The 15,610-nt window shown below is 44.4% G+C and overlaps 1 protein-coding gene across 1 annotated transcript in view; it reads left to right on the top strand.

The window, feature by feature from the left end:
* The first annotated feature begins 11,230 nt into the window (after positions 1-11,230).
* Positions 11,231-15,610, top strand: part of alk (ALK receptor tyrosine kinase) — a 369,109-nt gene continuing 364,729 nt past the window's right edge. The window contains exon 1 of the mRNA XM_076107773.1: positions 11,231-11,966. Within this exon, the coding sequence (XP_075963888.1) occupies positions 11,231-11,966 (736 nt within the window). The remainder of the gene's footprint in view (positions 11,967-15,610) is intronic.

Genomic DNA, 15,610 nt, shown 5'->3' with positions numbered 1-15,610 from the left:
CATGAAGGTCTAAGAGCAATTTTGCCTCACGGCCAGCACTATTCTGTGAGGAAATGCTGATTAAAGCTGCATTAATCAACATTTATATTGATAAAGGATCAAATGACTCTCCTCAACCTCGCTTCCAGCCACAGCAAGCAGTTGTTATTAGCATGACATCACACCCACTGGGCACTACCGGCTCAGCACGGAACGTCAAACGGACTAGCGGGTGAACATAGTGGAGCATTTAGCAGATGGAGAGACACGAAATGTTCTTCGGAAGTTGGTGGAGAAAGATTATAATTAACATTCATCAGGTGGCAAGAAACACCACTACAAATGAATGCTATCATAGCTCCACATCTGCTGAATGTGTAGACAAGTAACTTTTTGCTAACACATTCCCTATAACAACTTTATAAGGTGATAATATCTAAATGCAGTTTTTACAGCTTGTTGCTTTTGTAGTTCAATTCATTCAGAGAGTCCAAAAATACAGCAATCATCATAAATAGTCAGTTTTAATTGTATCCTCTCAGGTAAAAAAAAAAATCACATTAAATTAACAACAATAATAATGGTACAATATCATTGTAAACAATGTTAGTTTGGCCACACTTCTCATTTTACTGCAGCAGGGTGTGACAGTCTGCTCTGCTCAGTCCTGGTTCTGGTTCTCCCTTCCCTCCAGCAGGCCCAGCAGTACGGCCTGGGTTTCCAGCTAGTGTGGTGTCGGTGTTGGCTCCCAGCGTGGACTGGCGGAGCAGTGAGGCAAAGCTCAGCTCCTGTTGGAGCTCCGACTGTTGATTGAAGGCGGCGGCGAAGCCGAGTCTGGTTCTGTCCTCGGCAGGCTGGCCGCTGCCTCAGCCTCCCCATTAGGAGTCTGAGGTGAAGGAGTTTCTGGTGAACCTGCATGATTTCATCTGATTTTGCAGAAGAATTTGACCCAATAAAGGATAAGCATAAAGAATGATGATGATGGTCTCGATTAGTTATGTGGGTCTTATGGAGGTATTAGGATTCAATTGAGACTGTTTCATAACCAGTTAAACGTCCCCTCAAGTATCATACGATGATATCTTCCTACATTTTGAAAACAAGAGAGATGAAACCTAAACCTCTTAGACCATTTCCCAAATATGTTCAGATGCATCAATAAAACATCTTGTAAAAGTTTGGAGCTACAAGGACAAATTTCTTCATTTAGTCGTGATAAGAAATATTCTATTATTAAGGGCCCTGCCTGAACAACTGAATAATACAGAGGCACAAGATGAAATACAAACATTTTAAGATGAAAAGTCGAGCGTGTTTTGAATTGTGTTTTTATTTTTTATTTGGCCTGCATTCATTGATATGAAGAGGGTGGACAAAACAATGGAAAAACTCATCACTATGAGGAAATGCAATTCAACAGCACCACCAACCGCATTCTCCAAAACTATCATGCGGTTGAATTAACACCTCTCTGTGACGACAGAAACTGAATATGACCTTCATGAGGGGAGGGATTTACTGCAGTCTGGTTTATTAGAGTGCAGTGGTTTAATGTGCAGCTAGGTGTACCTAATATACTGATAAGCAACCGAGTTTGTAGACTCCAATCCCAAAATGTGAATAAGTGACGTGACATGACAAAAATCCTCCAGAGCCACAACTGCTTAGTAGTACTTAGTAGTACTCCCAATGACTGGTAAATTGACTTTGACATGTAAAAAATAAAAAATAAAAAACGCCATTAAGTTTGAAATGTTCTATTTCCATTTTATGAGCCGTACTTGGAAACACCTAGGAGACCCAGCAGGTATACATTAACATGCTTCAAAAGCTCCACAATCATCCCGGTCCCGAGAAATCCTCCATCACAGGATTAAATGACTACAGGCCCGTCGCCCTGACGTCTGTGGTCATGAAATCGTTTGAGAGGCTGGTGTTGACCCACCTGAAGAACATCACAAGGCCCCTGCTGGACCCCCTGCAGTTTGCCTACCGGGCAAACAGGTCGGTGGATGATGCAGTCAACATGGGACTGCACTACATGCTCAAAAGCTCAAAACTGTGGAGATGACAGTGGACTTCAGGAGGAGCCCCCAACAACACCATGTGTCTGCGGTGGAGACCTTCAGGTTTCTGGGATCCACAATCTCTCAGGACCTGAAGTGGGCCTCCAACATCAACACCATCAGGAAAAAGGCCCAGCAGAGGTTGTACTTCCTGCGCCAGCTCAGGAAGTACAACCTGCCCCAGGAGCTGCTGATCCTGTTTTACTCAGCTATCATCTAGTCTGTTCTCTGTTCCTCTATCACTGTGTGGTTTGGATCGGCCACTAAACAGGACCGGAACAGACTACAACGGACTGTCAGGTCTGCAGAGAGAATCATTGGTTCCAGCCTGCCCTCCATCCTGGACTTGAACACCTCCAGAGTCAGGAAACGGGCAGGCAAGATCACTGCAGACCCTTCACACCCTGGACACAAGCTGTTCCAACTCCTCCCCTCTGGTAGGTGCTACAGAGCACTGTACGCCAAAACCACCAGACACAGGAACAGCTTCTTCCCGCTGGCCGTCACTCTCATGAACAATTAATCAGCCAAACTGCACTACTACCTTCATTCTGCACTATCACCTCAATTCCATGGACACTGTTGTTGTATAGGGTTATGTTCATATATATACAGTATATACACTTTTTGGATATATATTTATATTGTACATTTTTTTATATATTTAGGGCCCGAGCACCGACGTAGTCGGAGCGGAGGACCTATTGTTATTCGATTGTTTATTAGGGCTGCGAGGTCCCTATTGAAACTGTAGGAATTATTATTATTAGGGCCCGAGCACCGACGTAGTCGGAGCGCAGGACCTATTGTTTTTCGATTGTTTACGTCGGAGCGGAGGACCTATTGTTTTTCGAATGTTTTTTCTTATTCTTATTCTTATTTTTGGTGTTTCGTCACAAAAAGGAGGTGCTTGGGATACTGGGAATTTTGTGAAATTTGGCACGCAAGCCAGAATTTGCGAAAATTGCAGTCTGATTGGGGTGTCCAACTGCGGTATGAAATATTGGCTCGATAGCGCCCCCTATTGAGTAGCCCCAACATTGGGTTTCACCTAGCTGTATGAAATTTGGTAGGTATGTGGAACGTGATGAGACGCACAAAAAATCCTCTTGGAGTTTTTCATTAAACCAAACAGGAAGTTGGCCATTTTTACTTTTATCACGTTTTTTGACCACTTCAAGGCATCATACTTTAACGAACTCCTCCCAGAGATTTGACCTGATTGACTTCAGATTCAGTCAGTATGCTCTTGAGACCTTGGCAGTGAAAAGTTACTCAAAGATCAAAAAGTTATCCAACTATGTGTCCGTGGCGTGGCGTCAAATAAACACCATTCGCCGCGAAACAGGAAGTTGTTGTAACTCGGCCGTACATTGTCGAATCTGCTTCAAATCTCTCATATGTCATAACATCCTGACCCGGAACACATCTATATGATAATTTAGAATCATAGTAATAGCGCCACCTAGTGGCAACTGGAAGTTGTAAGTTGTGTACTTTGACATCCTGCTCCTCACAGATTAATCAGATCCCTCTAAAATGTTGTCAGAACAGCCTTAAGACCTTGATAATGCTTCATTGTGAAGATTGTACGAAGTTGTTGAAGGGCGGCGACGTGACGGCTTGGCGAATTTCGATCCTTTGCCATGAACGAATAAACTGATGTAACTCAACTCCACATCATCAGATCTTTACCAGATATCACATGTTTGATTAGACTCCAGGCCTGAAGACATCTGCAGGCCAATTTTGAATCATAGTCATAGCACCACCTACTGGTAACAGGAAGTTAGTCTTTATACTTTGGCTTGTTTCTCTTAGTAGGTAAATCAAATCAACATCAAATTACTTCCACACAAATGTAAGAAGTTCATAATGCCAGTTCATGAAGCTTTTGATGTTTCGTCGAACGCTGTTGCCGTGGCGATGCAGTCTTCACCGTGAAAAACGAAGGTCATTTTCAGAGGCTAAAAATGCTTGAAACATAAGCAAACTTGGCACACAGATTTAAAGCCCATAATGTAGTTATATAATATGATTTTATTGGTTCAGAGTGGCAAATCGGCTCAATAGCGCCCCCTACACAATTTCGATGAAGCAGCCCTCGCAGTATGTTTGACTTAGATGTATGAAATTTGGTAGGAACATGTATCACGTATGGACTTAAATAAAAGTCTCTTAGGGCCATGCTCTAAACCCAACCGGAAGTCAGCCATTTTGAATTTTCTATGAATTTCTAGTGTTGTTTTTGTCATTTCCAGGCGCTGCACTTTAACGAACTCCTCCTAGAGAATTAATCAGATCAACTTCAAACCCAAACACTGAACTTATTGAAAGGGTTTGTGGGCACACCATGAGAAAAAGACTTCTCTGATCTAAATATGTGCAAACTAAGATGCTTGGAGAGCAAAAGTTAGATAACAGTGGATTTTCAAACCATGTCAGTGGGCATTAGTATAAATGATCTGTCCAGAGCTTCTTCATGACAATCAGGTTAAACGTTATAATGAATGCTTCACACTACAATCTAAAGTTACAGAAGAGCTTAGAATGAAAACAGTGTTAAATTAAAGTGTTCAAGTAAAAGCAAATGGCACTACTGTTTTGTTAACTTTCATGTAAGTCCAAATACAATCAGCAGGACACTGCAGGGAGTTGAACCCCATCCCAGTAAACTGACAGTCTGTTATGTTACAAACACTGAAGCGCATTCACACACATTTATTTTTTTCTTAATCATCTTAACAGGCTTACATTTATGATTGTATCGGAGGTACACTCAAAACATTTGAGGCTTAAGACCTGGCAACATGATCTTGCTACGCTGCTGATCTACGCAGGAAATATCTCACTCGTGCACGCAGAGTGTGATGGTCACAGAAATTCATGGCCGCGTCACCCAGAGTCATGCCAGTACCAGGAAATACCGTTTAACTCGTGCACGCAGTGTATGACGGTCACAGAAATGCATGGCCAGAGTCCTGCCAGTACCCTCGACGTGCGTGAAGTTGCGAGGGCCCGATCAATGCTGCTTGCAGCTTTAATTTACATTTGTTTTTTCCTGTTTATTTGTAAATTCTGTGTATGTACGTGGAGAGCAATGTAAAACCGGAGTCAAATTCCTTGTACGCGTATACATGGCCAATAAAGCTGATTCTGATTCTGATATGGTTAGAGGCAGACAGAAAAGTCTGTCTTCTGTGTGGTTTAGAAGATGGATTTTGGCAAAAAACAGCAACAAAGAACACACGAGCATGCCGCTCTAAAGCAAAGGGAAGTTTTCAAACAGCCGGAAAGGTCTCGGAGCAGAATTTGTTAGGTGAAAAGGAGTCGAGTAAAAAAGCTCAACTTCGCCCACCCAGGTCCTCGTGCACTCCTGCAACATTTTAAAAAATAAAAATGTTATGGTTTATCCACTTTGCACAAGTCTTTATATAAAATTCAAGGCTACTTTTATCCCCACCTTGCTGAGGAGAAGCTGTCGAATAGGAGCTCTACCTTTATAAAGACCAATGTGTGCCATTAGTCCAGCTAACTGTTGCCGCTTCTCGTTGCTGTCTAAATCCAATTTCCGGGTTATGTAGGGAACATTTAGGAGTTATCTGACAAGTTGCCAGTCAAACTGTTCACACTGTGGGTCAAAAAACAAAAAAAAAGGGCGGCTGGACGCTTGTCACTTGTTCCATTCATAGAAATAGAATAGGAGTAGAGCAGACGTTGAGCCGTGGCCATTTGACGAGTACAAAAGATAATGGCGATGGGTGTCACGGTGACGACACACGTCAGTGGGGCTGTTAAGTGCGTTGCTCCGCCGCTGAGTCGGCAGCGGAGGTATAGTCACAGAGTGAATCTACGTCTCATGAGGCCAATTCATACCGCCGACATAGCGTAATACACACACACACACACACACACACACACATCATAGACACCGACACTGTTGTTTAACACGTCACGCTGGCACAAGTGATTCATACGAGTTCATATATGGATGTCAGCCCGCTACAATGGTTGCAATTAAAATGGATTGGAAATTGAATGGTCGTTCTACTCCTATTCTTTTTCTATGGTTCCATCACTCCAACCAAAACTGTATTCATTTATTCTTTTGTCTCCTGAATCAAACTAAAGGGGGAAATACAACAATTCCGTTGACGTATGCGAAATTGACGAATCCTACTAATTTTCTACAGAGAGCAAAAAAGCCGGATGACGTTGCATGATGAAAAAACGAAACGGCAAGTTGAATGATGATTCCCTATCTTCACATTTGCATCATCATCACTCAACTTAATGCAAATCCATCGCAGGGCAGCATGCGCGCGAAAACTCAATCAGTGAAACTTGGCAGCGCCGATCAAAAATGAATCGGTGTTGTGTTGCTGCACGGCCTACATCTCGCCTCAAATGTTTCCGTAAACATATTTGGGTTTTCCGTTCAGCTGTAAGATGAGAAAGTTTGTGACCCGGCGGCCGTGTTGAAAACAGTCGAGCTAAAACCAAGCCTCACCCACCTGCCGGAACAAACTGGACCATTTCTGGGTTCCGTCGCATCTTTCGTTTTGTCGTGCCGGATTTGGCATCTTGCCACCGTAACGGCGCGTTCCGGCAGAGACGCAGATTTTTTCCGCCGTCCACACCACACGGCGTCTTACCACACCGGGAGTGTTTCTTCTGCACGACTTGCAGATTTTGTTTATTTTGATTGTGTTCATCGGTGTCATTTCTTTGTTGTGCTGTAGCCTACAGGCAAAGTGAATACTGTCAAAAGTACAGTTACGAACAAGATGGATCAAAGATCTGTGGATGTAGTGCTGTGATAAGATCGGGAGAGGTGTGCAAAGGGACTTTATTTTGAAAATTGGCCGGGTGCTCTAGCCGTTTCACTTCCTGCCCGGCTCGATCTGCTCTGCAGCGGCTCCGTCGGAAGTAGGATGGCCGCATATTTTCTTTGCGGAACAAAGCGGACAGCTGCTTCTGAAACTAGCTAGGTGGCGTCTGGCTGAATCACAAGCATCGGCTAGAGTAGAAGCGATCACTCTGGCGGCTAAAGACGCGCCCGGTTGAGTCCAGGCGTAAGAGTTATGCTATCGGGATGCAGTGCAATGATTAATGTGAGTGCTGCTCATGCAGAGGGCTCAGTGGACCAGAACTTAAAGGCTGCCATTATTCAAGTCCACTACCCAGGGAATTGCCACTGTTCAAAAAGTTTACCCCCCCCCACTAAGAGATGACCGCCCCCAAAACTCTTATTACAGCTGTCAACAGGAAACTCTCCAAATCTTGAACACTCTCTGTGCAAAAGCTTCTTTCCCCCCCCTATTTTCTTCATAAGCCTTATTTATTTTCTTCCACTCGGCAGGTCTGGGACGGTGGGAGGGGGGTTTGATTTATGGAACGAAGAGAAAAAAATGTCACGAGGTAGGAATGCTAAAGGAAGCGGGACTGTCGCCTCAGCGTTGTAAAAATTCACGGCTCGGGTGCGCGAGACTCAGCGGCTCCTTCCTCAATCATTACAGACGTGTGTTGTGCATGCACGAAAGCAAAAAAGAAAAACAGACAAAAGATTTAAAAAAACTGAGAAAGGAGGAAGAGATGCGTAAGAGATGTTGTAAGAACTTATCTGTCTGTAATTTATCACACCGCCACTCCCACACCGACCCTTTCCCCCGTGCACTGACCTGTGAGCTGGATACTAAAAATTGGTTCAGATGAAATGGACACTACAGCAGTGCATTGTGGGTAATATATATCCAGGCTCTGGTTCTTTTTTACTGCAGGAGGACTGATAAGTGTGAATGAGTGATCAATCAGAAAGCAATTAAGTTTGCCTTGGCAGTACCGCAAATAATTTCAAAATGCACTATTACCGAGAATACAGCAACGGCTGTTAACTAAGTGCCCATACACACATCAGCCATCTCCTCACAATTATGCACATACATATCGGTTCATCAAAATCTATTTAGTGTGAAAAGTTAGAACTCGAGCATCTTACTCTTTACTTTTGGCTTTTGCCAGTTGAAAATCAATTTGGCCGAAATCTGTTATTCATAACTCCAGATATTGTCTTGATTCAGTTCTACTACTTCCACAGTCCTCTGCAGTCAAATAATCAAACCTGCATTCAGCCACACACAAGGCAGCTGGAGAGCCTATAGTCGCACGGGGGCTCGCCTCGAGCAATTACCTGAGCGGAATGTCCAAAATTGATGCACAACGACATCGTGCATAGAATTTAGTGTTAGACGGATTAGGTATCGAACGATGGGAGAGTTCAGAGTGTAGGTGTGACCGATACTCCTTCCCTCTCCACACCGGCCTCCTTCAGCCCACCTCACGCCATTTATCATTCCTCAGCTTCTCCGACTATGTATAGAACAACTTGTCCTGAATAACGTGCTCAGATGTTGGGTGGAATGCGCGATGAATAAAGAAGAAGAAATAAAAATTAGTTCAACGATGTGCTTCTGGGTCCGACTTTCTGCTGTTCCGGCTGGGGCAGAAGATACAAAAACTGACTGAAGATACTCATCTGCTGGACTGGTTTTTAATCTACTACAGTGTAGGGATGTGCATTTGCATGATGCACATCCCCCATGATACACACACCCTGACACACACTGTGATGTCAACCCCATCACAAATAAACCAATACTGCCTTGTCCAATCATGGCGATAGAGAGCAAATTAAGGAAGCAAGTAAAAAGGAGAATATAGATGAAGAATAGCCTCTGAGAAGGACAGTTCCATTATTGGGAAGTAATTATGCAGGCACGAGGCAGTGATCGGTCAATGAGAAATGTATTAATAAATCCCCTGCTACCGGTGCAGCTCAATTAACCCCTTAAACGGAAACGGCTATTTCCCAATCAGGAAAGTGAAAAAAGTAGCTCTAGATGTTCCATTTGTAGGATGCACTGGAATATCACAAATAATAATAATAATAATAATACATTTTATTTACAACGCACTTTTCATTTAAAAAAAAATCACAGAAAGTATCACGCCTTAATTTAATGGATCACAATATATGGAATTCATCTGCAGATGCTCCGGTTTACAATGAGACCAAACTTTTCTGATTGTTTGTTTTTGACCAGGTGAGGTTGTTTTTTAACCGAGAGGATTTGCACGGATTAGTTTATAACCGGCCGGTTTAGGGGAGCGCGGAGTCAGCAGTCATTGACGGTAAGAAAAACAGTCAATAAACGCTATTTTAAAAGAGTGACTCACCGCACACACAAGAGGTCCCGGAGAATACGGTCATAAATGAGCGCAGAAGATATCAGGCTGATGGGTCCAGTATTTTGTGAGATTATCCGTGGACAGACAGACACTCGTACGCACACACACGATAGAAACTCATGATCTCCGCCAGGTGTTATTAAAAAAGCAGCCGTTAATGGTGCCTGATTAGTGAGAAAGAATGGGCTCCCATCGTGCAGAGCCACAACAACGGAGTTGTTCACATGAATAATTAATCACAACCACCTGTGTATGTTTGTTATGGCTCAAACAATAACTGTGCAGTCAGCAGGCCCTGGACTCCATAAGCAGTTAAAACAGCGATAACAATGAATACGGGATTAGGTCACACAATAATGCTGTACAGTGATCTACAGTAGTTGTATGTGTGGGATGAATGGAGGAAGAATGTTTTATTTTGATAGTCACTCTCCGCACCTGTCACGTCTTGTTGCGCTTCCTGCGTCCCCTCCCCGATTAATCTCACCTGTCCGCCTTAGCCCTGTCGCTCACTTGTTCACTTCCCCATTAGTTGCTCACTGTTCTCATGTACCATAAGCATGTGCTGTCGCCATCTAGCGGGTGTCTCTTCCGATCAACTTTTAGACACACAGAGGGAGAGAGAATGTTTCGGTGAGGGGGGAGGGGGGGATGAACGAGCATTTTCTGGCATTTTGTTTTTATTCACCTCCCTCCTATCGTGCCCCCAAACACTAACCCCCTTGATTCCCAATTAAGGAAGTTGTTGTGTTGTGAGACAAATGAGCTGGCACGGTGCTCTCGTTGGCGATTTAGGGACACAATGGCCTCTTGCGCACGAGACACACAAAAAAAAGCCAAATGGGCTCCAACCCAAAAATACAGCCTCCTTCCGAAACTATTCGATTTTCCGCGAACACACACACGCACGCACACACACATACACGCAAACCCGGGAGAGTGTGCGACTCTAAATCCAATCCAATTTCCGGACACACACCAAAGGGGGCTCGGTGATTCATTAAGAAATCACGAGAGAGACTAACTGTTGGAGCTGTGCGCTGGCTGCTGTGTTACAATAAAGACACAGGCACCATTACGGCAGCGCCGAGGTGCGCTTCAGACGCGTCCGGAACGGAGGCAGAGGGCTTCTTTTTACCCCCCTTGCGCAAGGGGAGACAAAACGGCTGGCATTGACGTCAAATGAACTGACTTTTTTTTTCTTTTTACCGCATGTGCTGGCATGACAGAGGCGAGCGGAGCTGCCACTTTGTGACTAAAATGTGCGCCGAATACATCAACCTGAGAGACGTTGCTGCCGGGCTTTTCCAATTAGGCGAACCCGTAACACGCGTCGCTATTTTACAACTCTAATCGATGCTTTGCTGATCGGAAAAAGAACTCGCTGTGAATTTGAGATTTAGTTGCGCGAGAGAGAGGAGAGTGGACGAGCGACGCTGCATCCCGCTGTTGACAGAGAGACCACTTGTGTGCCGTCACAACTGTGCCAAAGAGACAGGGAGTCTTTTTTTGGAAGCCACGGAGCGGACCCGACCGGCATATCAATCAGCGTCCTGGGGAGCACCGAGGAGGAAAAGGCATTGTTTTAAAGGTGTGTGTGTGTGTGTGTGTGTGTGTGTGTTGGGGGGTGGGGTGGGGGGGTTGGAACAGAGAGCGGGAGATGGCACTTTTCCCGTTTAAAGCAGGGTGGACATCAACAGTCATCGGCAAACTAATGTAAAAAACCCCAAAAAAACAGTTCTCTCTGTCTTGCCGCGGGTGCGCACCGGCGAGGAGGCGCGAGAGACCCGCAGGATCATCGATTCGCACTTTGAGATCTTGCGCTGCTGCTGCCTGTGTGACAGGAGCAGACGGAGAGGAGACGGTGGAACGGCGGGATTACCGGGCGCTTCTTCTCCCATAAAAAACGAAAGATCATTACATTGTTTTGTTTAATCATGAACGCCAGGATATTGTTTTCGCTCGTTTGTTCTGCGGCGTTTTTCACCGGGCTGCAGTGCGCCTCGACAAGGACCACGGCGGGGATGGAGGTCCCCACCGCCGGCTTCGGCAACGTGAACGGCGGCGGCGGCACCAGCGGGGAAACGGGGAGCAAACGGGACTCAAACCAAACCATGAACTCCAGGCTCAAGAGGAAAACCCTCGCGGTGGATTTTGCAGTCCCTTCTCTGTTGCGCTATTACCTGGCGGAGTTCATAAAGAGACCCCTGAACGGCGACTGCCAGACTTCCAGCGGGTGCTACGCGGTGCGCGCAAACTTGAAAATGCGCTGCACACCCCTGCAGAAGACCGTGTCTACTTTTGCGGACTCCGCGCCGAGGAACGCGTCCGCCGAGGGACAGCTGCCCTTCTCCCACAAGCGGCCGCTGTCCAAAGTTCTGAAACTAGGCTTGACGAAAGCCAGCAGGAAATTGAACCAAGTCGTGGTGGAAATAGGAGAGGATCTAGTGCGGACGGGGTGCGGGGGTTTGTCAGTGCACGAGGAGGCCCCGCCGCTCGACCTGGAAATGGACCTCACAACTATTCTGGAGTGGTGGCTTGGCGCGGAGGGGGCCCGGCTCAGGGTCCGGCTCATCCCAGAGAAAAAGGCGCAGGTGCCTGGGATGGAAGATCGCTACACCGCGGCCATACGCGCCGCGGACCCGCGCCTCTTCCTCCAGATATCCTCCAGGGGTGAGTTTGTACTCATTTTATTTTCTCAACTCTCCCTCCCCTTCTCTTTTTCTCTCTCTCTCTCTCTCTCTCTCTCTCTCTCTCTCTCTCTCTCTCTCTCTCTCTCTCTCTCTCTCTCTCTCTCTCTCTCTCTCTCTCTCTCTCTCTCTCTCTCTCTCTCTCTCTCTCTCTCTCCCACGTTCACATGCACACACGTGCGCGCACATGCCACGTCTCGGCAGTGGTGCGTTCGAGTTGCTCCGTCACGGTTGTGATTTTGTTTTTTTGACGTTGAATCCAATGTGTCTAAAGATGCGCGTGCTGCTTTCAAGGCGAAAACGAGGGACTCTCCAGACTCCCGTTTCATTATTGATGCTGTCGCTGGGCTATGTGCAGTTAGAGGCTTGCCTTGGTTTATCAGTTCTGAAGCGCTAATAATTATTTCATTTGGGGGGGGGGGGTCTGTATGTGCATGATATGCGAGCCTCCTCACCTTAAATACATTTTAAAAGAACAATGCTGTGTTTTTTTGGGACGAGAGAGAGAGAGAGAGAGAGAGAGAGAGAGAGAGAGAGAGAGAGAGAGAGAGAGAGAGAGAGAGAGAGAGAGAGAGAGAGAGAGAGAGAGAGAGAGAGAGAGAGAGAGAGAGAGAGAGAGAGAGAGAGAGAGAGAGAGAGAGAGAGAGAGAGAGAGAGAGAGAGAGAGAGAGAGAGATTGTTCTGAGCATCGCCACAATCAGTGTAATTGCTTAATCACTTTGATGAGGGAGGCCCGGACAGGAAAAAAAACACAAAAAAGCAACAGAACCCATCGCGGAATGTTCAGCTGCAATCTGATATAGTGAGGAAACAGCAGCTCAGAATGCATGTTATTACATTGTGTGTTGGTTATGATTATGGTAGCTGTTTTTTTTCTTCTCTTGATGATGAAACATAACAGAAGCCCTGCAGCTCCCGGCAGGCATTCCAACAGCACAGCTTAGCAGGTGGGAAGCCAGCTGGGGACGATGGCATCGTTTTTTATGGTACACCTTTCTCGGCATCACAGCCATTGGGGAGGCGCTCTTTAGCGAAGCACTGAAGCCTAAAACGGTTCCAGTGGAGCTGCTAGTGAGTGGCAGCGTCCGGCTGTGAATGTGTGTAACTGTGAAGGGGGAAACAACCAAATAAAATACACAGGTGTTTACTTTCTCCTAAACTCACCAACAGTTAGTGTTAGTTAATTACAAATTTGCATATTTAAACATAACATATCAGAGAACTTACAATACAAAAAAAGATGTTTTAATGTAATCAACTGGGAGAGTTTAATGGTGATTGCTATAAGGTGCATTTTTTTACCCTATTCAGCAGTATAGTGCCTTAAACGCATGGCATTTTTTACAATAAATATCTTTAATTGTGTCTATATGAGCCAGAAATCACTTACAAACACCAACCTTTCCAGTATCCTTCCTATCTGTATTGTGAAAGTTTTACTTGAGGGGTTTGTTCCAATCTTATTTGTAGCCTGATCCATAGAACATTTCATTATTGTATGATAAAGAGATATTGAAAGTTCCTTCAGTACACCATTTGACTCTAATATGTAATCAAAATGAAACAAGAATTTTGAGCCTGGCTTTATCCAATGTCCACATATCTGTTCTGGAAATGCAAATTAGCGCAAATCTAAGATAATGCCTTATTTGTATATCTAAACACATTTCAGAAAGTTTGTAAAATGTTTACCCTCTTGACCTGGGAGTGTCTTCCCAGAAGCTAGAACTTGTGTTGTGTCGATTCAGCAAAAATATATACCCACACCCACGCACTATTTCCTAGTTCTTCTTTGACTCTACAGCAGTGGTTCTCAAACTTCTTCTGCCACGCCCCACTTTGGAGAAAAAAAAATGTTCATGCCCCACCGCCCCAGCAAAATTGTAACAAAATGGTCCATGTTGAATTTAAGTTGTATCAGTATTAGTGGCTGCAATGAGCTGCTTTCCACAACAGATCTTTTTAAAACGGGGTTGCAGACTTGATACGGCCACTCTCAATTCATGCTCAATGTTGAGCTTAGATCTGTATTTAGTTTTGAGAGAGGCAACAGCAGAAAAGACGATCTCACGGAGATGTGGCGAAGGGAAGCAGAATGCCCACAGCCCTCTGTCCCATGAGTGGATGCTCCCTCTCAGAACTCACTCAGTGTTTGAGCTGTAAACCTCAGCCTCCGGGTAGAGTCGGACGTCATCTCGATAATGTCTCTTCATTTTGCACACTAAGCTACACATGTGAGTCGCCAAGGATCTTGGCCGTCGCGCATGCTCAAGCGTAACCCGTTAACGGCGTAACGTAAACATTTACACGAAAGTACAGGCATGTATTCATGAATGACTTAGTTTTATGTCCGTGTACTTTGTAGTTTTGTAATATGTGAAGTTCTCAATAAAGATGCACCGCCGTTACCCATGCTGTGGACAGTATCTGAAATGTGATGAAGTTACCAAGGAAAACACAGACACAATGTTATTGGATATTTATTGTAGGACTTTGGATGCTGGGAGCCATGTGCACAGCTGGGACAAAGATGTTCCTTTTAGTTCTCCCTGCGAACAAACAAATAGACAACTGCAGTGAGTGACTGATTGAACAGGCCAGATTGTAAGAATGTCTAATTAGTTATGTGGCAGAACAATATTGTATATATATTGCCAAGCTAAAGATAAAGGTTAATTTAAATATTGCAACAACTCACCTCTGCCTGTTTCCTCTTCCCAGGGTGTTCGGGCAAAAGAGTTCCCCAGGGGCTCGAGCACCCGTTTATAGTTCCGGGAAGTACCAACTACAGGAAGTAGGGGGGAAGTGAAGATATGTGTTGCTCTGTTTATTTAGATTAATTATTTGTTTATAATTTACTCTATTTCTATTCTATTGATGTTTGTGGATTGGTGAAAAAAATGTAAATATTTATTGTACATATATTGTTATCGATATACTTACCAATAGATGGTATGTCTGGGCTAATTAGAGTGACCAGGTGTATAAAAGGAGCTCAGTTCGTTTGTGTAGAGCAGGGGTCGGCAACTTTTACTATCCAAAGAGCCATTTTGTCCTATTTTCCACCAAATAAAATTTGTCTGGAGTCGCAAAAGCTATTTGATATCATGGCTTATAAAGTGTTATATATAGTTATATTATATATACAAAAACTATAGTTTGTTGTATTTATGAAAATATAGAACAAGAATAAAGACAATTCTTAACATTTTATTGCAATATGTGTTATAACAATATCAAACTCTTATGAAGAGGAGAGTTTGCTGCAGCAGCTGAGAATTCGCTCTTTTTCCCTCATCTCCAGCGTGACACTTTTCAGCACATGCTGTGTGCTTGTTCTGGAAGTGTGTTTCAACATTACATTGTTTGCACATATCAAGCATACAGTAAGTCAGCATCGTTGGCAGTGAAAGCAAATGAAGACGTCCACGCAGAACTAAACTCTCTATTTTCCTCCGTGACTTTGATTTTTTTGGATTTATCCATTGATAGTTTACAGAGGCCGGGGGTCTGAAAATCATGATTAGCCACCTGCAGGGAAAAGTGCTTGACAGGGGTAGAGGATTTAACTGCCTGTGGGAATAATTAACATATAAGATTTTGTTCATTCTTGCTTATAAATTATAT

The sequence above is a fragment of the Anarhichas minor genome, unplaced genomic scaffold, assembly GCF_050575085.1.
Source record: "Anarhichas minor isolate MPS153535 unplaced genomic scaffold, ASM5057508v1 ptg000040l, whole genome shotgun sequence".
Classification (NCBI taxonomy): Eukaryota; Metazoa; Chordata; class Actinopteri; order Perciformes; family Anarhichadidae; genus Anarhichas; species Anarhichas minor.
This window is presented reverse-complemented; position numbering and strand designations above follow the sequence as displayed.